Source organism: Rhinopithecus roxellana, chromosome 13 (assembly GCF_007565055.1).
Source record: "Rhinopithecus roxellana isolate Shanxi Qingling chromosome 13, ASM756505v1, whole genome shotgun sequence".
Lineage (NCBI taxonomy): Eukaryota > Metazoa > Chordata > Mammalia > Primates > Cercopithecidae > Rhinopithecus > Rhinopithecus roxellana.
Window position 1 is genome coordinate 1,588,102 of NC_044561.1, and position 23,330 is coordinate 1,611,431.

The 23,330-nt window shown below is 50.9% G+C and overlaps 2 protein-coding genes across 2 annotated transcripts; both read right to left on the bottom strand.

Moving 5' to 3' along the window:
- Positions 1–249: 249 nt before the first annotated feature.
- On the bottom strand, positions 250–3,699 carry ATF4 (activating transcription factor 4). Its single transcript, XM_010389282.2, has 3 exons — positions 2,197–3,699; positions 1,267–1,584; positions 250–1,165 (listed from the first exon to the last, which is right to left on the bottom strand). The coding sequence occupies exons 2-3, from the start codon at positions 1,490–1,492 to the stop codon at positions 336–338; spliced, it is 1,056 nt and encodes a 351-aa protein (XP_010387584.2). The 5' UTR covers positions 1,493–1,584; positions 2,197–3,699; the 3' UTR covers positions 250–335.
- Positions 3,700–7,077: 3,378 nt separating this feature from the next.
- MIEF1 (mitochondrial elongation factor 1) lies at positions 7,078–21,679 on the bottom strand. The gene is made up of 6 exons (XM_010389281.2): positions 21,432–21,679; positions 19,348–19,679; positions 11,829–11,979; positions 11,225–11,402; positions 10,757–11,019; positions 7,078–9,708 (listed from the first exon to the last, which is right to left on the bottom strand). Exons 3-6 carry the CDS (start codon positions 11,970–11,972, stop codon positions 8,902–8,904), a joined length of 1,392 nt encoding a protein of 463 aa, XP_010387583.1. The 5' UTR covers positions 11,973–11,979; positions 19,348–19,679; positions 21,432–21,679; the 3' UTR covers positions 7,078–8,901.
- Between the last annotated feature and the right edge of the window lie 1,651 nt (positions 21,680–23,330).

Here is a 23,330-nt window from a genome sequence, read left to right on the forward strand (position 1 = left end):
CAACGAACTCAGCTCCGGGTAAACGACCCAACTTGCTACAGCTTGCCAACTATCCGGCTCTATGGCCCCATGAAAGTCATCAGGCATCGTGGCTTAGACCTAGCAGGGCGAGCAGATCCCACTCTGGGCACCCATCTTGAGTCCTGGACTGCCCTCCTCCCCAGATCTCACAAGTAATGTTACGACCAGTTTGGGATGGGTGGGTGGCGCCTCACTCGCTTACTTTGCCCGAAAAGGAATTCACACAAGTACTTTCCTTACAAAATAATTTATTCCAACACACAGCAACAGCAGACTCTATGTACAAGCACATTGACGCTCCTGACTACCCTCAACTAGGGGACCCTTTTCTTCCCCCTTGCCTTGCGGACCTCTTCTATCAAATCTTTCAGGTACTGGATCTCCTTGGCTAGGGAATCCGCCCTCTCTTTCAGAGCCTCATTCTTCTTTTCCAGCTCTTTGCACTCGCCAGTGAGAGCCTCCTGCTCCGCCCTCTTCTTCTGGCGGTACCTAGTGGCTGCTGTCTTGTTTTGCTCCATTTTTTTCAGCTTCTTATCCAGTTTCTCACCCTTTACTTTTGTTTCTACCATCTTCTCTCCAGGAGGGTCGTAAGGTTTGGGGCGGGCAGAACCACACAGAACACCTGGAGATGGGAGGCTCCTATTTGGAGAGCCCCTGGTAGAGGGGCTATGCTGAGGAGAGCCCAGATAGGACTCTGGGCTCATACAGATGCCACTATCATTATCTGAGGGGGTGTCTTCCTCCTTTATGCACTGAGGGATCATGGCAACATAAGCAGTGGAGTCTGGCTTCCTATCTCCTTCAGTGATATCCACTTCACTGCCCAGCTCTAAACTAAAGGAATGATCTGGAGTGGAGGACAGGACCCCTGGGAAAAGGGAAAGAGGTTGCAAGAAGGTGAAGGGGGCAACCTGGTCGGGTTTTGTTAAACTTTCTGGGAGATGGCCAATTGGGTTCACTGTCTGGGGGGGCTCCTTGTTAGTCTCCTGGACTAGGGGGGCAAAGAGATCACACGTGTCATCCAACGTGGTCAAAAGGTCATCTGGCATGGTTTCCAGGTCATCTATACCCAACAGGGCATCAAAGTCGAACTCCTTCAAATCCATTTTCTCCAACATCCAATCTGTCCCGGAGAAGGCATCCTCTGCAAAAGATTTGAATGATAGGGCCAAGTGAGTCAGATACAAAGGTAGCAGGCGCCTAACCCTAGATCCCACCCAGACGATGAGGTGGTGGCCCACTCACCCTTGCCGTTGTTAGAGGGACTGACCAACCCCTCCACAGCCAGCCATTCGGAGGAGCCCGCCTTAGCCTTGTCGCTGGAGAACCCATGAGGTTTGAAGTGCTTGGCCACCTCCAGGTAGTCATCTAAGAGACCTAGGCTTTCTTCAGCCCCCAAACCCGACTGGTCGAAGGGGGACATCAAGTCCCCCACCAACACCTCGCTGCTCAGGAAGCTCATTTCGGTCATGTTGCGGTGCTTTGCTGGAATCGAGGAATGTGCTTAATTCGAAGATGTCTTTGTCGGTTACAGCAACGCTGCTGCTGAATGCCGTGAGAAGCCTGAATGGGAATCAGAAACCAACTCCCATTAGAGGTTAGCTGGTCTGAGAATCTCATCTTTCCACTTACGAGGCGGGACTTCTCTAGAACAGCCATCTAGAGAGTCGGCAACGGGGCAGTTGTATCCGCCCCTCCCTGCTGCGGCTCAGGTTCCACAAAATGGACGCTCACGGAGACCAGGCGATTCTTCCACCGGCCACCAAGAGGAAGGCGCTCCGTCCCCGCGTCCAAATACGGCCAGGGCGGCCGCGCCCCGCCCACCGCCCGCCCTTGACTCACGCCCGCGCCACCGCCCTGCCGCCGCCATCTTGGTTCCTGCCACGTTTCGCGGGGGGGGGGGGGGGGGGAAGCCGAGACCCCTGGGACCCTTGCGGGGCTCGGGGTCCGAGGGCGGCAGGGCCCCTGTGGAAGCAGTCCTGGCACCTGAATGCGCTTTCCCTATCCCGGGCACGCGAGCGTCTCGGGGACACCCAAGCAAAGACGACGCGTCCCAGGCGCTCGTAAAATCGCTTCCTGCTTGGCGGCACCGCCCCGGCCCCAGATCGCACCCCACCAACCCAAAACCTGCGCCGGCCCAGGGAGCACAGCTGGACGACCCGCCCTGGTACTCACGCCATGGCTTAAGCCGCTGGGGGTGGTGCCGCTGCAGAGCCTGGTGCTGCTGCCGCCGCTGCAAAGGCCAATGCTGCCGCAGGCACTGCTGCCCCTAATACGCCATGGTGGCCGTAGACCCTGCGGGCGGGGAGGAGGGAAGGCGCCCACGTGCGAAAGAAACTACATCTGTGGGCGGATGAAATAGAAATGGCTGCAGCGGCTGCCCGCTGGCCCTTTATAGACTTCGTCTCTACGGGGACGCAGCACAGACGCATCCTTCCGCCACGCCACGTGACCGTCTCCTCGCGCCCGCTCGCTTCCCTCCCTTTGACGCCCCAACCGTTTATGCCCAGCGCGTAGCTGTGACGAGAAAAGGTGTTTGTTCTTACGACCTCACGAAACGAGAGAGGTGTACTACTTTACTAGATTTCTATGATCAGAGTCCGTTCTTTCCTTCACCGCCGGAGCGCGGAGTGATCTCGCAGACACGCCTCGCTTCCGGTGTCGGCGCGGTGGGCGGGGAGAGGTCGTTTTCCGGCGGAGAGTTTTTATTGTGAAGGCCGAGGACGCCAGGTTATCGCGCGAGGTAAGGGCGAAGAGCGCGCGTCAAGCTGATTGGCCCAGGCACGGTGAGTCATATATATCTCGAGCTCTTATTGGCTTAGGACCCCAGGTGGGCGGCTGCTGGGAGAGGGATGCCGGAGTCCGCGTGGGAAGGGTCGGGGTCTCGAGTCTCTACCAGGCTTCAGCCCGGCCAGCCTGCTGGCCAGCTACAATCGCGCTGGCTCTTGCCCCCAGGAGACCTTAGCCTAGCGCACCGCATAGTGGCCTCAGGGCCCAGCCCGTGCGGTCGGGTCCTACCGCTCTCAGTGGAGGTCCGCCACTGGCTGCCCCGCCGCCACTCCCAGCCTGCGCGTCTTTCGGTTGCGGGTGCTGATTTCTGGCCTGCGGAAACGGGGGGGTTACCTGTTCCAAGCCCGAGTTTTCCGGAGGCGCCATTCATAGCCGACACGGTGTTGTTGCCCCCGGGAGGTTGAAGGGGTCTCGAGAGGGCGCCCCGGGCCTGCCCACCTACACCCAAAGGCCGGCTGAGTCTGCATGGCTCCTCCTAAACTCTGGAAAGGAGCCGGGAAGACGCGCCGTCCTGTCGCCCAACCTGGGTTTTTACAATTCTCATCCGGCTCAAGTGCGAGGCTGCCACAGAATAGCATCATAGGGGAACCTCTGGTGTCCGAAGATTGCGTTCCCCTAAGAACAGGATTTTCTTCGCTGCCGTCTTCCTGGGGTAGTTTCGATTCACTCCGGGTTCTGAACTCCTCGGCCTAACCCGCTTTTCAGTGGTCATACCCATGGCCCTGGGAGGAGAGCCGCTTGGGAACCCACGGCCACTTGCTCGGGGTTGTGCGTTGGGAAGGGGTAGTCTGTTTTAAGAATACAGGAAACCTCCGAATCGTCCTCAGCCCCCTCCTGTCAGGCCCTGTGAAGTGGAAACTGAGTTTCCGCCTCCATTTCACCGGGCCACACAAGTATTTCTGTGATCGCTGTGATATCAAACCACCAGGGAAGCACTGCTCTAAATAACCACAGGCCATCTGCTGTGCTCATTCAACCTCGCCCACAAGTCCTTTCCAATGGTAAACCGAGGCCCAATGGGATGAAGTTTCTTGCTCAAAGTCGCACAGCTCCCAGTGGAGGGAGTATAGGGTAGGAGTTAGACAGATTTTGGGAAGCTCACCCAAAAGAATCCTGGCTGGGACATTTTGGCTAAGTGACTTATCCTCTTTGAGCCTCGGTTTCCTCATTTGTAAAATGAGACTACTGATGAGTATCCTTGCCCATGAAGTGAGGTCATACATGTAAAGCACTTAGCACAGCGCCCGGTACATGTAAGCACCCAATAATAGTTGCTATTGCTGCTACCCTTCATGGAACTCAGGTCTCCTGACCCTTACCTGTGCCACTCTCCACATCCTCCTGCTGCCTCAGAGGACTCTTAACTATTACTTAATGAGATGAAACCAACAACTTTAAAACTGGTATACAGGTATACACAAGGCATACTGGATGCTGGAATAAAAGTATGGTTTTTCTTTCTCCTTGGGGAATCATGAGTGTTGAGATATACAGAATTGGTGCCAGGAGCAGTGGCTCCAGCCTGTAGTCCCACCTACTCAGGCAGAGGTGGGAGGATTGCTTGAGCCCAGGAATTCCAAGCTGCAGGGAGCTGTAATCACAACACTGCAACTCAGCCTGGGCAACAGGGCAAGACCCTGTCTTAATAATAATAAATACAGGAGTTGTCTAGCCTTTCCATGCAAAGGCAGTAAGAATCCCTGAGCCATTAGCCATGTCTTCCAAAGGCTAAACTAGGGACCCACAGGACGTGTTCTCCTTTTGCTATAGACAGTACCTCCTGACAGATGATGGAGCAAATGGTTGAGTACTAAAGTAACAATGCCCCAGTTTTGACACTGAAAAGGTCAAGAATGACTCCCGTGGCAGCCTGTCCCATCCATTCTTCTATAGAGACCTAGTTCACACTTCAAAGGTTACTCTAGCTGAAAATGGAGACCCAGTACCACTCCCACAGGAAGATGTTTCATGCAACACACACAAGTCAACGCTGGTGGAAAGGAGACTTTTATTTTCTTCTTCCTATGCTATGGAAGGACATTGTGTTCCCCAGTTTTATTTCCTCCCGCAAGGAGAAAAAGGACAGCAGGTCTCTGGGTCTCAGGGCTAGGCTGCCCCTACTTATACAGACCTAACCAAGACAGTACAGAAAGATTGGTGACTGATTCCAAATCTACCAGCTAACACATCCACCACCACTGATGGGCAAGCAAGTGACTAGAAGGCAAGTTGTGGACTTGGCCTCAGGGACCAATAATTAAAGACTACAAGGTGATCCAAATGTAAAGGTAAACACTGTGCAGCTGACCATGGAACCCACATCTCTGGTATTCTGGCCACTTAATAATAAGTGGCATCTACAAGGGCTGGAGCCTCCCAGCCTGGTGCAGGGGTCAGCTCTATCCTAAATCTCCTTGGCCTTGAGCTTCAGACAAAAGGGCAGAGTTCTAACAAATCCTGTGACAGCACAAGTTGTCAGCCAAGTCAGAGTCCCAAGGAAGTACCGTGGCACAGAGCTCTGCACACTCGTAGTCTGTATTTACAGAATCCCCGCTTCGGGGCCTCTCCTGGGTCCTTCCATCCTGAAGCTGATTCCCCTTCAAGACTGAACTCTCACCTTGAGTGGAGTGCAGGGAGCACAGTCAGCGAATGTGGAATACGGACAGGTGCGCCTCCACCGGCCGGGACCCAGGAGACTGTGGGCCTCTGCAATGCTTTCTTTAAACTTAAGCTTCAACATTTATTTAAATAAAACTTTAAAACTCACAACCAAGCATGTAAAGAAAAATACTGTCATCTTGAAGTCATTTTTTGGGAAGGGCAACAGAGGAGAACCAAAATAAACTCTGGAATTTATTAGGTTTAAGATAATGAGTGCATTTTTTAAGTGTTAGGTTAAGTATAAGGTTTGCTAACCTTGATGGCACACACACAAAAATCTCTAGATGGAGAAGGAGAAGATGCTATTACTTCAGGCAAAAGTAAGAGTTACTGAACAGGAAGGCAGAGTAGCGGGGAAAATTACTCATCTTTTCCCAAAGATTTAAAAAAGGGGGCAGGTGCAGAATGTCCTCTTCTATCCAAAAATCTCAAAGCAAGTGCCTATGTTCCACATTGATGAAGAAGAAGATGGCAGCAAAAAGAATGGCTTGCCCAGTCAGGTCAGCAAACCCACCAGGACCAAGGCCTAGAGTTCACACTGCTTCTAGTTTTGAGGACTTAAGAGGTTCTTGCTTGTAAAATGACAGTTACGGTTTTGTCAAACAGTTAAAAGAGATGCTCTTTAAGAAGAATGATAAACTCATTTGCCTTCCTCAAGTGACAATTACACTAAAATAACTTGGAACTCTTAAAATCTTATCTTTTTTAGGCCGGGCGCGGTGGCTCAAGCCTGTAATCCCAGCACTTTGGGAGGCCGAGACGGGCGGATCACAAGGTCAGGAGATTGAGACCATCCTGGCGAACACAGTGAAACCCCGTCTCTACTAAAAATACAAAAAAAAAAACTAGCCGGGCGAGGTGGCGGGCACCCGTAGTGCCAGCTACTTGGGAGGCTGAGGCAAGAGAATGGCGGGAACCCGGGAGGTGGAGCTTGCAGTGAGCTGAGATCCGGCCACTGCACTCCAGCCTGGGCGACAGAGCGAGACTCCGTCTCAAAAAAAAAAAAAAAAAAAATCTTATCTTTTTTAAGCTCTCCTTCCAATTTTTATTTTTTTAAATTTTTTGAAACAGGGTCTCACTCTGTCATCCAGGCTGGAGTGCAGTGGTGTGATCTCAGCTCACTGCAACCTCCACTCTCCGGGTTTAAGTGATTCTCCTGCCTCAGCCTCCCGAGTACCTGGGATTACAGGCACCTGCTACCATGCCCAGCTTATTTTTATCTTTTTGGTAGAGATGGGGTTTCACGTCGGCCAGGCTGGTCTCAAACTCCTGACCTCAAGTGATCCACCTGCCTTAGCCTCCCAGTGCTGGGATTACAAGCGTGAATCACCGCCCCCAGCCTCCTTCCAATGTTTTCTGTGAAATTTGGTCAGAGATGCAAGGTTGGGAAAACTTAAAATTTTTTAATACTCATGGCAGGGAAACCAAATCCTTTATCTCAATGAAGAATAATCTATACTTTTACAACACTCCATCAATCCTCTCCTCTCCCTTCCCTGTAATGGATACCCAATAGGTACACTGGAACCCTCACTGTTAGGCTCTACCCCATACCTTCTGGATTCATCCAGGATGGTACTCAGGCATACAGATTTTTTTTTTTTAAACTCTCATTTGAGTCTTACCAACAGACAGGTAGATAAGCTCTCTCCAGATTCTCAGCTTTATCGTTTTTTTGTTCCCTCTTAATACTTTTATGCAAATGAAATTGAAACCACCATAAGAAATCCTTGTTAAGGGGAAAAGAGGCAAAAAGACCTCTAAATATAGTCAAGGTTGTCAACTTCCTCATCTGTGACAAAAGAGGGGCAGGAATCTCTACCCTAAATTGCTGCTGAGGTATCAATGCTAAAGAGTTATTTCCTGTTACTATCATTGGAAAGGAATGAGACAGCTGCAGAAAGCTTCACCAGAACCTCACTGATGGAGAGGTAGTCATCGAAAAAAATAAGACAACTTGACGGGAGGAAAACAACATACTGAATAGGCAGATGAGAAACAGAATTATCATCAGCGTCTTGCCACAAACATGGAGAAACACAAACCAAGACGACACATGGCCATGGTGGATTAAACATCCCTCCCCACCTTCAGGATCCATTTACATTGCAATCAATACTGCAATCTCAGCAGCGGGAAACAACGAGGAACGTAGGAAATGCCCACCTCCTCGCCTGTGTCTTAGCTGTGTGCTCTCTTCCTTGGTAGCACCGATCTCCCCAGGTGCTGGGTGAGAAACAGGACAGGGGAAAGAGGTCTGTGCATGCTCACTTGCCCTCTGGCCATACCCCGAGCGCTCAGCAAACACCCCCTCACGTGCCTATGGCAGACACTAGAGGATGAAGGGCTGGCTGTTGGGTCTGTTCTTGCCTAAGGCCACATCCTAGAAAAGCAGGGCCTGTCTGGGGAGAAAACATGGCCACCAAACCCCAACTAGTGACCGGATTTTCCGACTGACATTCAGTCACCTGTGTACCTCCCTCATGCTCAACTGATGGCTAAGGCTGCATTCCTTCAAGGCCTTGTCCTGATTGGCAATAAAATAAGGAAAAGGGGTGAAAACCAGCATTCATGATGAGGTGGTGTCCTGGCAGCCCCCATCCTTGTCTGTCTGACCCCTGCAGCCACAGATGAGGAGCAGACACTGGGCACACAAACCCTCCACTAGGCCCTTAACTAGCTCTGGTTCTCTACTCTGCACTTCTGCTGATAGCCACCCAGAAATTCAATCTGCAAATAACTTAGAATCCAGCTTGTCCTGCGGGGATCACTAACAGTGTTTCCGTGAGAGGCGTTTTCAGCATTTAGGAATGGGTCAGGAGGTGGCGGGGAGGGCGAACTCTACTCCAGGAACCGGGGTCAAGGCCAGCTCTTCTACCAGCCTCACTCCCAGAAACCCTAAATCCTGTCCCAGCACTCACTCTGTAGAGTTCAGCTTTGAAACATGCTATCACAGCTCTTCAGTGGCATTCAACTAAAAGGCAACATCTTAATTAGGCAGATATGCTCCAGGGACAAGAGCAAAACAGAAGGCATGAACAAGAGAGGAAAAAATAGAAAAGACACTGAATAGGAAGAGGCAAACAGGCAAGGCAGGCCAGACAGAGGCAGCAAACATGGGCCGAAATGCAAAACACCAAGTGGTCCATCAGCTCAGGCCAGCACACCACCTTCTCAATTCATTCCAGAAAAATTAGCCTGGAGCTGGGGGAGCAAGGAGCACAGTGATTGGTAACAAAAATAGGAAGAGTTGGGTAAGAAAATAGGAGATGGAAGAGATGTCATTCTAATCAGCATGAAGTGACCAGGTTGATGATCAGCAAGACAGCAGGCACCAGGAACCCTGTGAGGCACCAACTACGCAGCCAAGTGTATCTAACGGAGAATCCAGGGCCTGACCACCAACACCCGCTTTGGCCTTCACCTGCCCTACGTCTGCAGCAGCACCTCTGGCTCGGACAATGAGCAATACAGAGTGTATCCTAATTCGTCTATTTCCTCAGGGGTGAGCTCTGCAAATAAGTTCACCTTGGGGTTTAGAGCACTGGGCAGGATTCCAGCCTCTAAGTAGCTGATAAGTCCCCTCAGGGCCTGCAGGAAACGGTCGGCCAGCATATCTGGAGACCAGTCAGCCTCCTCCTGGGCCAAGAGGAGGATGACATTGGTTAGCTGGCTGGCAGTGAGGTGGCCCAGAGACGGGGTGGACTTGCATATGGCCTTGAGGATCTTGAGGCACAGAGATCGGCAGCCCGAGTCAGCCTGGTCCAGAGCCCGCAGGCGTGCCGTCTCTGCGGGACGCAGGCTCAGCCGCCACAGGTTATCATACTGGGCTAGCCGGTGTGGTTTGGCCACCAAGACTGTGTCACCGAGGGTCACTGATGGCAGGAAGTCAATGAAGAGATGTTTGTCACGCTCGTACTGTACCTCCAGTGTGAGGGCCTCTGGGGGTGGTGCCGGCCGGATCACATAGTCCAAGAGGGACCCTATGGCTGGCCAATTGATGGAGCCAGCCACCACCTTCTCAAATGTATCTGCGACTGTCTTTGGGGAGAGGTAGCCCCCTACTACACAGCGGTCCCAGTAACTGCTCCCACGAGGAAAGTACTCTGGATTCTCACGACGAACCAGGAAGAAGCCAGGAACATTCATGATGGTGTCTTCACCAGGAATACACGACCACAGGTTCTGCTCCAGCACAAGGGGCACAATCAGCTGGATGTGGTCAGCTGCCACCACCTGTCACAGCAGAATTTAAAACGTTTGGAGGGTTTACTCTGTTCAAAAGACACGCTTCCTCCAACACGGTTCCCACCATCTTACATTCCCCCAGCAAGAATGGGAACTCTAGGACGGGCGCAGTGGCTCACGCCTGTAATCCCAGCACTGTGGGAGGCCGAGGCGGCCAGCTCACTTGAGGTCAGGAGTTCGAGACTAGCCCAGCCAACATGGTGAAACCCCATCTCTACTAAAAATACAAAAAAATTAGCCGGGCATTGTGGCGGGTGCCTGTAGTCCCAGCTACTCGGGAAGCTGAGGCAGGAGAACTGCTTGAACGCAGGAGGCGGAGGTTGCAGTGAGCCAAGATCGTGCCACTGTACTCCAGCCTGGGCAATAGAACAAGACTCCATCTCAAAAAAAAAAAAAAAAAGAGTTCTTTCATGTCATCATATCAATCTACACAGACTGAGAAAACTAGAAAGGAGAGATGGATACAAGAATATAGGAAGGAGAAGGCCTCTTATAGCTTCTTAAAAGTTGTAAGTAGGACTAAAACATGAGAAAGGATTAAAGACACAAGAAGAAAGAATAACATACCAGGTGCGGTGGCTCACACCTGTGATCCCAGCATTGTGGGAGGCCAAGGCAGGTGGATCACCTGAGGTCAGGAGTTCGAGACCAGCCTGGCCAACATGGCAAAACCCTATCTCTACTAAAAATACAAAAAAATTAGCCGGGAGTGATGGCACACACCTGTAATCCCAGTTACTCAGAAGGCTGAGGCAGGAGAATCGCTTGAACTCGGGAGGCGGAGCTTGCAGTGAGTCGAGATCACGCCACTGCACCACTCCAGCCTGGGCGACAAAGCGAGACTCCATCTCAAAAACAAAACCAAACCAAACAAAAAAAGAATAACAAGTATGGCTCTCCAAATGCTGCTGCAGTACACAGGATTCGGAAGCTGTAAGACCTCAGTCTTTCTAGCAAGCCTGGACACTGATCTGTGCCAACACCACCACTGTGCTTAGCACCCAAACCCCACCCACCATGAGAACCACCTTGTTACCTGCAGGTCATCATAGAGGCTGCCACTCAAGTACATGTCCCGAAGCGGCATGTCAGGCAACTTGGCCCGCAGGAAGCTCCGGAGTTCGGCACATATGTCCACAGCAGCTTGCTTGGCCCGAGCCTGCTCTCCAGCAGGGATGGCTGCCCGGTTCCGGTAGTAAGTAAGAAGTTTCTCCTGCAGGGACATGCGGAGTCGTGACTTCTTCAAGTCTACCTGGCCCTTCCTGGCCACTGGCTTGGGCCGGGGCGGGCAGAATGTATCTGCCAAGGCAAGAAAGAGAGGCACGTGAGCTCTGCCCATGCCTGCTCAGTCCACAGCTGCCTCAGCCCCAGAAAGAAGGGCCCGGCATGGAGGGCAAGTGCTGGCACAGTGCCTGGCACAGATGTGCTCAGGAAACATCTGTTGAGTGCAGGAGTGGTACTGAAAGTCCAGAGAGGTCCCAGGAGGGGCAGCAGCCCTTCTCACCTGTGTCGAAGGCAGAGGAGTCTGTGGGAAGGGTCTGCAGGGACCGACTCAGGCCCGTCTTCATGTCCCTGTTCAGCAGTCGGGGGGAGCCCATCCAGTTTGGTTCTTCCCAGCTCCTTTTCCCCGAATGGCTCAGGCGGGTGGGGCTGGTAGGGGCACTGATCGCCCGATCGTACATCTGAAATAGCACAGAGGACAAAGGACATAAACCTGCCCTCTTTCCCTATTTCCTTCCAATTTACTTCCTCTCCAGAAGCGCTGTCCTAGTAAGTTCAACTACTATCTTTTAGTAATTTTGTTTGTATTCTAGATTATAGAATACTTTGCTCCATGCAGAAAATCTCAGAAAAGACTAAATAAGACATAGATAATCCATGTGTCATGACCCAGAGAAAACTGTCTGTAATATCTGGTATGTTTCTTTCCAGATGCATGTAATGAAGACCACTCTACACGTACTTTTGAAACCTGTTTTTTTCACTTAACATCATTGTGATCATTTCCTCCTATTACTAGAAGGCTTCGACATTTTCTTTCTATAAAATGTTACATCTTATGACCATACCACTACATCCCACCCCTGGCCCTGGCTGCATGCACTTACCCGCTTAACTGCCAACGTGGCGATGCCCAGCATGGCCGCTCCACCCACCCCCAGCACCAGCCGGGCATTGGAGAGCACAAAGTCAATGGCCGTGCCAATGCCATTGTCATCCTTCTTGCCTTTGCGCTCACCAGCGCCTGCCATTGCTCATCTGAGAATGAAGATAGAACATGGCCATAAGTACTGGGACCCCAAGACTCTCCCTCCCCCAACAAGCCAAACCCCAACAAATACAGGGTACTCTGTGAGTTCCAGCAACCCAAATCCTCTTGCCTCCAGCACTGTACACTTTAGGGTCTAGAAGGAGCTACAATGTCCCATGATAGATCAGGATGCAAGGAGGAGGGACGGATCCTGGGTACTGTAGGAAAACCTTCCCCAAGCTAGTCAGATTAAGAAAGCATTAAGCTCAGTGTCAATCCTTTTTTATATTACAATGAAGTAGCCCACCATGCAAAACAACCCTCTCTCTACTCCTTCACAATGTTCTAAGGCAGGTCTCTCTACCCCTTCACAGGGGTGATAACGCAAGTCTCTCTACCCCTTCACAATGTTATACCACAGGTCTCTCTACCCCTTCACAATGTTATAACGCAGGTCTCTCTACCCCTTCACGGGGTGATAACGCAGGTCTCTCTACCCATTCACAGGGGTGATAACGCAGGTCTCTCTACCCCTTCACAATGTTGTAACGCAGGTCTCTCTACCCCTTCACAGAGGTTATAATGCAGGTCTCCATACCCCTTCACAATGTTATAACGCAGGTCTCTCTACCCCTTCACAGTGTTATAACGCAGGTCTCTCTACCCCTTCACAGGGGTTATAACGCAAGTCTCTCTACCCCTTCACAATGTTATCATGCAGGTCTCTCTACCCCTTCACAGGGGTTATAATGCAGGTCATTTCTTCATGCTTTTGCCACTACTTTGTGGAAGGTTGGATCTGAGCGGGGCCTTGGAGCTCATCTAATGCCATCACATCACCTCAACATAGGGAGGTCCTCACACATAGGGAGGTGATGTGCCAGGTCTCAGAGAAAAGAAATGGTACAATCGCCAGGCTCAGTGGCTCGTGCCTGTAATCCTAGCTACTTGGGAGGCTTAGATGGAAAGATCGCTTGCGGCCAGAAGTTCAAGACCAACCTGAGCAACATGGCAAGACCCCCATCTCCAAAAGTAAAAGATAAAAATAAATTAATTGAGCATGGTGGCACATGCCTATAGTCCTATCTACTTAGGAGAATGAGGCAAGAGGAATGCTTGAGCCCAGGAGTTTGAAGCTACAGTGAGCTATGATCGTGCCACTACACTCTAGCCTCAGTGACAGAGCGAGACCCCATCTCTTAAAAATAAAAATAAAAGGGCCGGGCGCGGTGGCTCAAGCCTGTAATCCCAGCACTTTGGGAGGCCGAGACGGACGGATCACGAGGTCAGGAGATCGAGACCATCCTGGCTAACACGGTGAAACCCCGTCTCTACTAAAAAAATACAAAAAACTAGCCGGGCGAGGTGGCGGGCGCCTGTAGTCCCAGCTACTCGGGAGGCTGAGGCAGGAGAATGGCGTAAACCCGGGAGGCGGAGCTTGCAGTGAGCTGAGATCGGCCACTGCACTCCAGCCTGGGCGGCAGAGAGAGACTCCATCTGAAATAAAAATAAAAAAAATAAAATAAAAATAAAAATAAAAATAAAAAAATAAAAAAATAAATGGGCCGGGCACGGTGGCTCACACCTGTAATCCCAGCACTTTGGGAGGCTGAGGCGAGCGGATCACCTGAGGTCAGGAGTTCAAGACAAGCCTAGCCAACATGGAGAAACCCCGTTACTACTAAAAATACAAAATTAGCCAGATGTGATGGCGCACTCCTGTAATCGCAGCTTCTCAGGAGGCCAAGGCAGGAGAATCCCTTGAACCTGGAAGGCGGAGGTTGCAGTGAGCCAAGATCACACTATTGCACTCTAGCCTGGGCAACAAGAGCGAAACTCCACCTCAAAAACAAAAACAAAATGACACAGTCATCTCCAGAACTCAGGACTCCTCACTCCTTGTATGATGCTTTTTCTACTGTACTATGCTCACCCATACCCAAATCAAATCGGCCTTTATTCTATCTACTTTCTGCAAACCAAACACAAAACAACATGTACCAAACACCCTGCACATGGAACTGGAACTACACATCCATATGTGAGAAAAAGGTCCCTCCATGGACCCTCCTACTTGACAAATGCTTTGTTTCTTGAGAAAAGTGTGCAGCGGGGACTATAAAAGCTTAGGTGAGACTGGTATCCTGGGAGATAAAAACACAAAGGACACTGCAGACTCGACTGCTAACTGGAAAACAAAACACCCATCTGCTCGATTACACTTGGAAGAGGAACTAAAAATGTGGTCACCTGAAAGGAGTACTTGGGCACCACAGCGCAGAGGCTGGCCTCCAGTGCAGTGCTCAGGCCAGTGCTGCTCCCGGCTACAGGGGAGTCTTCCTGATTGCAGCAGTAGCAGCAGTCCCCAGATAAGCCCATTCCCGTGGAGTTAGAACCCTGGGCCTGAGCCAGGTAAAGGATGACAGCATGGTTCAGATTGGAATACCTGCCACTCTCCTCTATAATATCCTGTGTCCTTCACACCAGGAATGACATAAGAGAAAACAAAGTCGGATACCATTTAGTGTCCCAGAATAGGAGGACATCAAGAGACAGGATCAGCTGGGCACAGTGGCTCACACCTGTAATCCCAGCACTTTGGGAGGTCAAGGCGGGTGGATCACAAGGTCAGAATTTCAAGACCAGCCTGACCAACATAGTGAAACCCCGTCTCTACTAAAAATACAAAAAATTAGCCGGGCATGGTGGCCGAGGCAGGCGAATCGCCATTGCACTCCAGCCTGGGCAACAGAGCAGGACTCTGTCTTGAGGAAAAAAAAAAAGGATCACTAAGGATTATCTTCCATGTAAAATAACATTCCTTCTAATACCATGTTACAACTGGGTATTGCCAGCTTCCGCATCTTATGCTCCTGCCTCTGCCTCCCTGAAAAACAAAGAAACATTTCTGACGCTATTAGTCCAGTAATTGAGTTAACTAAGAGTCACTGTCAAGCCCAAAAATATTTTTTCCCTAACTACAGTTCACACCTTGGGGGTGCTTTCCTTTTCTCTACCATTTACAGTCAACAGAAGCTTCAGGTTTAGGGACATGAGAGACTATCTGGCCAAACCAAGTACATTCTTACCTCAAATGTACAGAGCAAGGCCAGGGAGAAGAGTTAACGTTTGTATTGACAGGTGGAGTCAGGGAAGAGCACCAGACACCCTCCCTCCAGACAGTGAGACACTGAGACAGAGACGAGACATACCAAACTTAGCAGAGGCACAGTAACCCAATCAGGAAAAAAGCAGAACATTATACATTTCCCCACACATAACCATGTCTCGTTTTAACTCTTTACTGAAATATTTACAATAGGGAGAGCCACTGGACACAACGGCCCTCTAAATGATCCTTCAGTGTGATGCAGCAAGGCCAGAAGGGCACCTCCTCGCTCCGGGCAGCAGCAGCCTCCCTGGACCATTTTAGTCCTTGGTGCCCTTCTGATGACTACAAGGTGGTGCTACAGGTGACAGAACAGAGCATGGGTTTTAGAGTTAGAAATCCTGAGATACGGAACTTGCCTTGAGCCCTGACTTATTAGCTGGGTGACCTCAAATGAGTTACTTAACACCTCAGCTACGAAAAGGGGATAATGGTCCCTGCATGGGACCAAATCACAGGGTTGTAGTGAGGAAATACCACCCACTGCAATACTGCATGTGAACGGTATAAACTGTATTGCAGTGGATGGTCTATCAACTGTAAAAGTGCTCCACAAATGAGTTATCATCTAGTCTTTTAAGATTTCCATCCACAGGACAAAGGTCAGCTTCCAGAAGTCAGTCAGCAACCCAGACCGTCCTCTGAGTGATATTCCACTTTTTGAGACTGCTCTAAAACGGCCTTTAAAATCGCAGTGATACCGTCTTGGGCTTCAGATCAAAACTATTTTTTCTTTCTTTCTTTTTTTTTTGAGACTGAGTATCGCTCTGTCACCCAGGCTGGATGGAGTGTAGTGGGGCGATCCCGGCTCACTGCAACCTCCGCCTCCTGGGTTCAAGCAGTTCTCCTGCTTCAGCCTCCCTAGTAGCTGAGATTATAGGCATGTGCCACCACGCCCTGCTAATTTTTTGTATTTTTAGTAGAGTGAGGGTTTCACCATGTTAGCCAGGCTGGTCTCGAACTCCTGACCTCAGGTGATCCACCCACTTCGGCCTCCCAAAGTGTCGGGATTACAGGCGTGAGCCACCAGCTAAAATCAAAACTATTAAGTTGGGCCAGCTTGTTAAAGCCTCTTCCGCCGGACGCAGTGCCTCACGCCAGTGGATCACGAGGTCAGGAGATCGAGACCATCCTGGCTAACAGGTGAAACCCCGTCTCTACTAAAAATACAAAACATTAGCTGGGTGTGGTGGCGGGCGCTTGTAGTCCCAGCTACTCGGGAGGCTGAGGCAGGAGAATCACTTGAACCCACGAGGCGGAGGTTGCAGTGAGCCAAGACTGCACTGCACCCACTGCACTACAGCCTGGGCGACAGAGCAAGACTCCGTTTCAAAAAAAAAAAAGCTTTTCCTACTGTAGTACAATATACACCCCCCACCCACCATCCAAGGACCAACTGACATCATAGACCTGGTGACATGGAATAGAAGAGAGCATCCACAAGCTCAACAGACAGACATGGACCTTACTTGAAGAGTTAATTCAACTTGTTCCAGTTTAAACTGCTTCTACACGACACATTCTCCACTCAGGTTCTGCCACATAAGCTTACAGCCTACTAGCAGGTAAGAACTGCACCTCCAATCGGGACTGTCATGAAGGAACCCCATTGTTTCATGGGTATAGAGTTTCAGATGTGCCAGATGAAAAAAGTTCTGGGGCTCTGTTACACAACAATGTGAATATACTTACTGCTCCTGAACTGTACACTTTAAAATGGTTAAGATAGTTAAAATAAAAAACAAAAAAGGAACACAGACCTGGTGGGCAGAACTAGGGATGGAGAATTTGAGCTCTGCCAACATTGCAGGCAAGTTATTTAACCTGTCTCCCTAGATACAAAAATGGGAACAGAAATGCTCATTACCCTAATAAAGTAAGGATGATGAATAATGGAGGCCTTGCGGCTTCCTAGGATGACAGCACAGAATTGTTAAAGTTCCAACTTATTTTAATTGAAAAAGCCATAGGCCTTTTTATAAACCTATCTTGCTTGAGTACGTACAAGACTAGGTAACATAATATTGAGTGTGCATTATGTGCTGGGAATTTTACACTTATTATTAATTCCCTCAATCCTCACAACAACAATCCCATGACATCAGTAATATTATTCCAAATGTACTGGATGAAGAAACTGAGTAGTTTCTGTAACCGACCCAAGGTCACTGTGTCAGTAAATTACATGGCCAAGATTTGAACCCCGAGCTCAAGCTGGTGGGGGAACTAATCTACAGGGGTCCTAGGTACTTGCTCCCTACCTTGTTCCCATCTCCACTCCATGAACCCCCGACCCTATGCTTCTGGGGGACACTTGGGCTCATTCACTGCCGCATCCCCAGGGTGTGCAGTGTTTGATGCATACTGAGTATCTGTCGTGGGAATGAAGTATTAACCCTACAGCGTTTTGTTTCTTGGTTTTTTTGAGGGGGTGGTGATAGCAGCGTGTAGCCCAACTCACAGCCAAAATATATTAGGAACACAGATTTCAAGGAACGCCCTAATGCCCTCCCAGATCTGCTAGCCAACCCTCCCTGTGCAGACAGGCTCCCATGGGCATCACCCCACCCCTGGCCCTGTACCGCCAAAGGCAGGTGTGCCAATCCTAAGTGGCTAAGAACCAAAAGCCATTACATAAGGCTCCTCCTCCAGCTTTCCCTCCTCCAGTTAAAAGCAGCACCCTCCACCCAGCTGGCAGGCCTTACACCCAGTTACCCAGTTACTCTTCATCTTTCTCTCTCCTCCTCCTGCCTCAGCCAACTGATCACCAAGTCCCACTGCTGTACACACTGTGTTTATATGCGGCCACCCCCACCCCTCGGTCCCTCGATCTCATCCGGCTACATCCAATACCTCTAGTATCTCTCATCAATTTATTCTTCACACTGCCACTGGTATGCTCCCTCTACGATACAAATGTGGCTATGTCATTCCTCTGCTTACAGAGCTGTGATGGTCCCCGCATAATAAGATCTACATTACAATCTCAACTTGGAGTCAATGTCCTTCCAGATCTGGCCCAGCCTCAACTCTGGCTATCTGCCTTACAGAGGTACCATTCTGGCCACACCAGACTTAAGTTTCCAGACTACAAAGTGCAGTTTCTGGACAGGCAGAGCTGTTTGCCCCGATAATCCCAATGCTTTGGGAGGCCAGGACGGGAGGATCGCTTGAGGCTAAGAGTTTCAGAGCAGCCTGGGCAACATAGCAAGACCATCTCTACGAGAAAAATAAAAATAAAAAGTTAGTTGGGCACATTGGTATATGCCTGGCGTCCCAGCTACTCAGGAGGCTGAAAAGGGAGGACTGCTTGAAGCCAGGCATTCAAGGTTCCAGAGAGCTATGATCATGCCACCGTACTCCAGCTTGGACGAGAGTGAGACCTTGTCTCTTAGAAAAAAAAAAAAACAGGCCGGGCGCGGTGGCTCAAGCCTGTAATCCCAGCACTTTGGGAGGCCGAGACGGGTGGATCACGAGGTCAGGAGATCGAGACCATCCTGGCTAACACGGTGAAACCCCATCTCAAAAAAAAAAAAAAAAAAAAGAGGACATTTGAGGTCTGCCTCAAATGAGAAATAAAGGCTTATCAGCAGCGGGGCAGGAATAAGCAAATGCTTGGAAGTGGGAACTGCAAGTTTTTTTTTTTTTTTTTTTTTGAGACGGAGTCTCGCTCTGTCGCCCAGGCTGGAGTGCAGTGGTGGGATCTCGGCTCACTGCAAGCTCCGCCTCCCGGGTTTACGCCATTTTCCTGCCTCAGCCTCCCGAGTGGCTGGGACTACAGGCGCCTGCCATCTCGCCCGGCTAGTTTTTTTTTTTGTATTTTTTAGTAGAGACGGGGTTTCACCGTGTAGACCAGGATGGTCTCGATCTCCTGACCTCGTGATCCACCCGTCTCGGCCTCCCAAAGTGCTGGGATTACAGGCGTGAGCCACCATGCCCGGCCTTTTTTTTTTTTCCCCCAGAGACAGGGTCCCATTCTGTCACCCAGCCTGGAGTGCAGTGGTGCAATCATAGCTCACTGCAGCCTCAACCTCCTGGGCTCAAGCCATCCTCCTGCCTCAACCTCCTGCAGAGCTGGGACTATAGATGCACACCAGCACACCTGGCTCTCCACTGATTTCTAATGACTAAAAGGACGACTTTGATCCTTTTCTCAGTCCCTTGCAACAAAAAATAATGAAACCTATGGGAATGAGGGCCTACATACCTGAAGCTACTTAATGCATCTGTAAGGTGGGGATGGGAGAGAGCAGGAGTGTCCACAGAAGGCACCTTTGTCCTCTTTCCCTTGGAGGATCCTAAATGATCCTCCCCAATTTGCCGTTGAGAAAGACCAGGCCCTTCTCCAGCTGCCTCTCCCGGGCCTCAGGGTCCTCCAGCTTCTGATGTTTTCGGAATTCACGGCGGATGGAGGCAAAGTAGAAGTCTCGATCAGTGTAGCGAAGCTGTCGGCCCTGGCGCAGCAGAGCCCGATAAAGACTCAGCACCGCCTCTCGGCTCCACGGGGCCATGGGGGACTGGCAGGCGCTGGGTGTCACACTATCAACAGAAAGAAAGACATAGAGGCCTAGTATCAGAATTAATAACAAAAGGACCCGTAGAGACTATGAGGGGTTTTTAATCCAAGTTCCAGAGATCCCCTAGATCACCTTATGACTTAATAGCAAGACTAGGACTAGAGACCCCAGCCTCTGGATGCCCATTCTGGAAACATACAGGTTGTGGTTCACCAGGCCTCAAATCCTGGCCCTGCCACTTACGTGCCATATGACTTTGGGCAAAGGACTGAACCCCCACTGAGCACCAGCGTCCTCACTTACAAAATGATTAGGATATTATGGCAATAGTACCTACCACATAGGGTTTATTTTGAGAACTGTGCATGTAAAGAACGGTAATACAACTTCACAACAGGGGGTGATCTAGGAGGGCTGAAGACAAGCACTCAACCATACTTAAATCCTGGCACCAGCACTTGCGAACTGCACTACCATGGGCAAGTCTCCTAACCTCTCGGTGCCTGTCTCAGTTCCTCATCTATAAAGTGAGGATAAAAATCATATTTTGCCCATACGGTTGGCATAAGCACTAAATGAATTTAATGTATATGAACATGTTTAGAACAGCACTTGGCACACACTAACCACCCTATCAACAGCAGCTGTTATTAGTACCACCTAGCCAAGTTTGTAGATGCTCAGTAAATAATTACATTTAAGTATAAACTGCCACTGCCTTCCTTCAGTAACAATAAACCCTGTTTACACAAGCATATCTGTAAAGTGCTTTGTTACCCATTGTCACATTTACACTAACAATCTAGGAGGTGGTCAGGGTTCTTAGTAACAGTAAATGCTTATTGCATTATATTGCACTATATACAATGTGCAACGTTTGAAACATGTCTCACATAACAACTCATTCTGTCAGCTACCCTAGGGTCAACATTACCCCATTTTAAGTGGAGGAAACAATCTCCCAGAGGGAAGTAACTTGCCTGCGGGCCCACAACTGTCAAGGGGAGGGCTGCACTCCTGACCCCAACTCTGCCTGCCTCTGGAATGAGTTACCCTTTGCTGGAGCCGGACCATGTGTACAGCACTTCTGGGTGCTCCACGAACTTTCCTAGCACATCGCTTGGCACATACAAGGGGCCCAAACTTATGTTTAACGAAGGAGAGACGTTCACAACGTCCCTATGTGGAAAAAATGATCACTTCCGTTTCAGAAATAAAGAAATGACAGGGAGTGGGGGAAGTATTTGGCTGGAAAAAAAGATTGGACTTTGGGCCCAAAGTCCGCTAGCCCTTAGCCTCCGGCCTTGCTAACTTCCTGCGCAAGCTTGAGCAAGCCACCATCCCTGTCCATTTTTCCTCAACTGTTTAAGAGCTCCCTCGGCCTTCCGATGTAGAAAATCAACAGAAGTGTCTGACGAGGCAAAAGGCGACTGTCACGGCGAGGGCTGTAACTACAAGGTCGCTGTGAGAGTGGGCGGCTGAGCCCCAGCCAGTCTGCACTTCCCCAACCCTGGGGGCCGGGCCGGGGTGCGGAGGCCCAGACGCCAGGGCAGGCCTGCTCCGGGACCCGGGAGGTCTCCGAGGTTGGGGCGGGGCGGGGCCGCCGAGGGGCCTCCCAGGGGAAAGCCCAGGGCGGGATGGGGCGAGACCCCCGGCTGCAGGCCGGTATCCTGGGTCCGGGCCGCATGCGAGGCGCCGGCAGCAGCCTGAGAGGAGGCGCCGCAACCTCCCGGCCACCCAGCAGCCGCCGGTCCACATTCCTTCCCTCACTCACCCGCAGGCCGCGCGCGCGCTACCACTCCGCAGGACTCGCCTCCGGCCGGGTACCTCTCTCCGGGTCACCCATCAACATGGCCCCTTCACTTCCGGGACACGACCTTGCGCACAGAGCTGCGAAGGGGCTGAAGGGAGCACGAGGGCGGGCGGAGGCTGAGGGACTTCCGGTCTCCTCCAGGCTCTCTCTCGGGCCCCGCCCCCTGCGCATGATTCCGCCCCCCAATCCTGAGCCCCGCCTCCGTGTGTGACCTCACCAAGGGACAGGCCTGCAGAGGCCACTCGCGCCCTGACCCTAGAGGACTCCGGTGTCCGGGTCCGGCTGTGGGTACCGGGGTGGTCCCGATGCTGGCAGAATGTTAGAGGGCAGGAGGTAGCCTCGCTGTCCAACGAGGCTGCTGCACCGGCTAGGCCCCTCACCTGCTGGCAGCCCCTTAGCTTGTCCGGGGTGCCTGGCCAGCCTCCTGTACCGCCTGCTGATCTCTGGCTGGGATCCTGGGGTACCTGAGGGAATTCTAACACTAATATTCAGAGCTCCTCCAAACCTATTTTCTCACATCGACTTCTTTTCGACTTCTTTCCTCCATGCTGTTCCTACTCCCCAGGCCGCGTGGCTTCTGGCAAACTCCTACCCTTCCTTCAAAGTCTACCTCAAATGTCCCCCTTCACTGGGAAATCTCTCCCAGCCCCTTCCTCGCTCCCTCTAATACACTCATGTGTCTTCTTGAGACCCCGCGGAAATGTCTGCACATTTTAAGGCTCATAATCTGTTCAACAACAAAACGTATTTATTGGCGCCTACCATTCGCCAGGCCCTGTAATTTATCCATTTGCTTCTCTGTCTCTCACTAGATTTGAGGACCCAGGTGGTTTCTCTATGGAAGCCCCCTCCCCCAAGTGCCTCCCTCCGTGCCTGGCTCAGCCAAGCCCAAGGCCTGAGGCTTTGGAGTCCTGGGGCCACTGCTAGCTCCTAGTTCCAGTTCCACCACTTAGGGACAGCTGCCCTCTGCCAAGTTTCATAACCTCTCCCAGCCTTGGGGCTGTGGTGAGGATTAAAAGGTAATATCTACCAGGAGAGGGGTGGGCAATTACAGAATAGTCAGGCTATCAAAAGGACAAGAACCAGGAGAAGAACATGGCAGGGAAGAGCATTTCAGGCCTGCCCCCAGGTATGCCCTTAAGCTCAATGTGGTCTAGGAGCAGCAGGATGAAGGCCAGTGCTTTCGCCAGGTGAGCGGGAGCTGGGAAAGGCCCTTATCAGAACTGGGAGGGATATGGTGGGTGCAAAGGACCCACAGCAGTGTTCAGAGCCAAGAAGTGCTGGGATCTGACTTCCCTTTCAACAGGATCCGTCTGGCTTGAGAATAATGGAATGGAACCAGGGCTGAGGCAGGGAGACCAATCAAAAGTCTGTTGCAGAGCCGGGCACAGTGGCTCATGCCTGTAATCCCAGCACTTTGGGAGGCTGAGGCAGGCGAATCACTTGACATCAGGAGTTCAAGACCAGCCTGACCAACGTGGTGAAACCCCCATCTCTACTAGAAATACAAAAATTAGCCGGGTGTGGTGGCATGGTGCCTGTAATTCCAGTTACTCGGGAGGCTGAGGCAGGAGAATTGCTTGAGCCCAGGAGGCAGAGGTTGCAATGAGCCGAGATCACACTACTGTACTCCAGCCTGGGTGACAGATCGAGACTCCCTCTCAAAGAAAAAAAAGGAAAGAAAAGAAAGCCAAGATGGAGAGAGGCATAGTAATTTTTCTAAGACACTGAGCTAAGAAGGAAAGAAGCTTTCAGTGGAAGCCAAGTCTGTCTTACTCTGAAACGTGTGTTCCTTCCACTCTTTCAGGCTGCCCTAATTTGCTTTTTAAAGAATTTTGTGACCCGAATAAATCGGTGACG

Excerpts from the sequence above, each read along its gene's own strand:
- ATF4 (XM_010389282.2), bottom strand. The coding sequence starts at position 1,492 with ATGACCGAAATGAGCTTCCTGAGCAGCGAGGTGTTGGTGGGGGACTTG. Across the intron at positions 1,166-1,266 it reads TCCCTCTAACAACGGCAAGG|AGGATGCCTTCTCCGGGACA; the intron begins GTGAGTGGGCCA and ends AATCTTTTGCAG.
- MIEF1 (XM_010389281.2), bottom strand. The coding sequence starts at position 11,972 with ATGGCAGGCGCTGGTGAGCGCAAAGGCAAGAAGGATGACAATGGCATT. Across the intron at positions 11,403-11,828 it reads CCACGTTGGCAGTTAAGCGG|ATGTACGATCGGGCGATCAG; the intron begins GTAAGTGCATGC and ends GTGCTATTTCAG. Across the intron at positions 9,709-10,756 it reads GCCTCTATGATGACCTGCAG|GTGGTGGCAGCTGACCACAT; the intron begins GTAACAAGGTGG and ends CTGCTGTGACAG.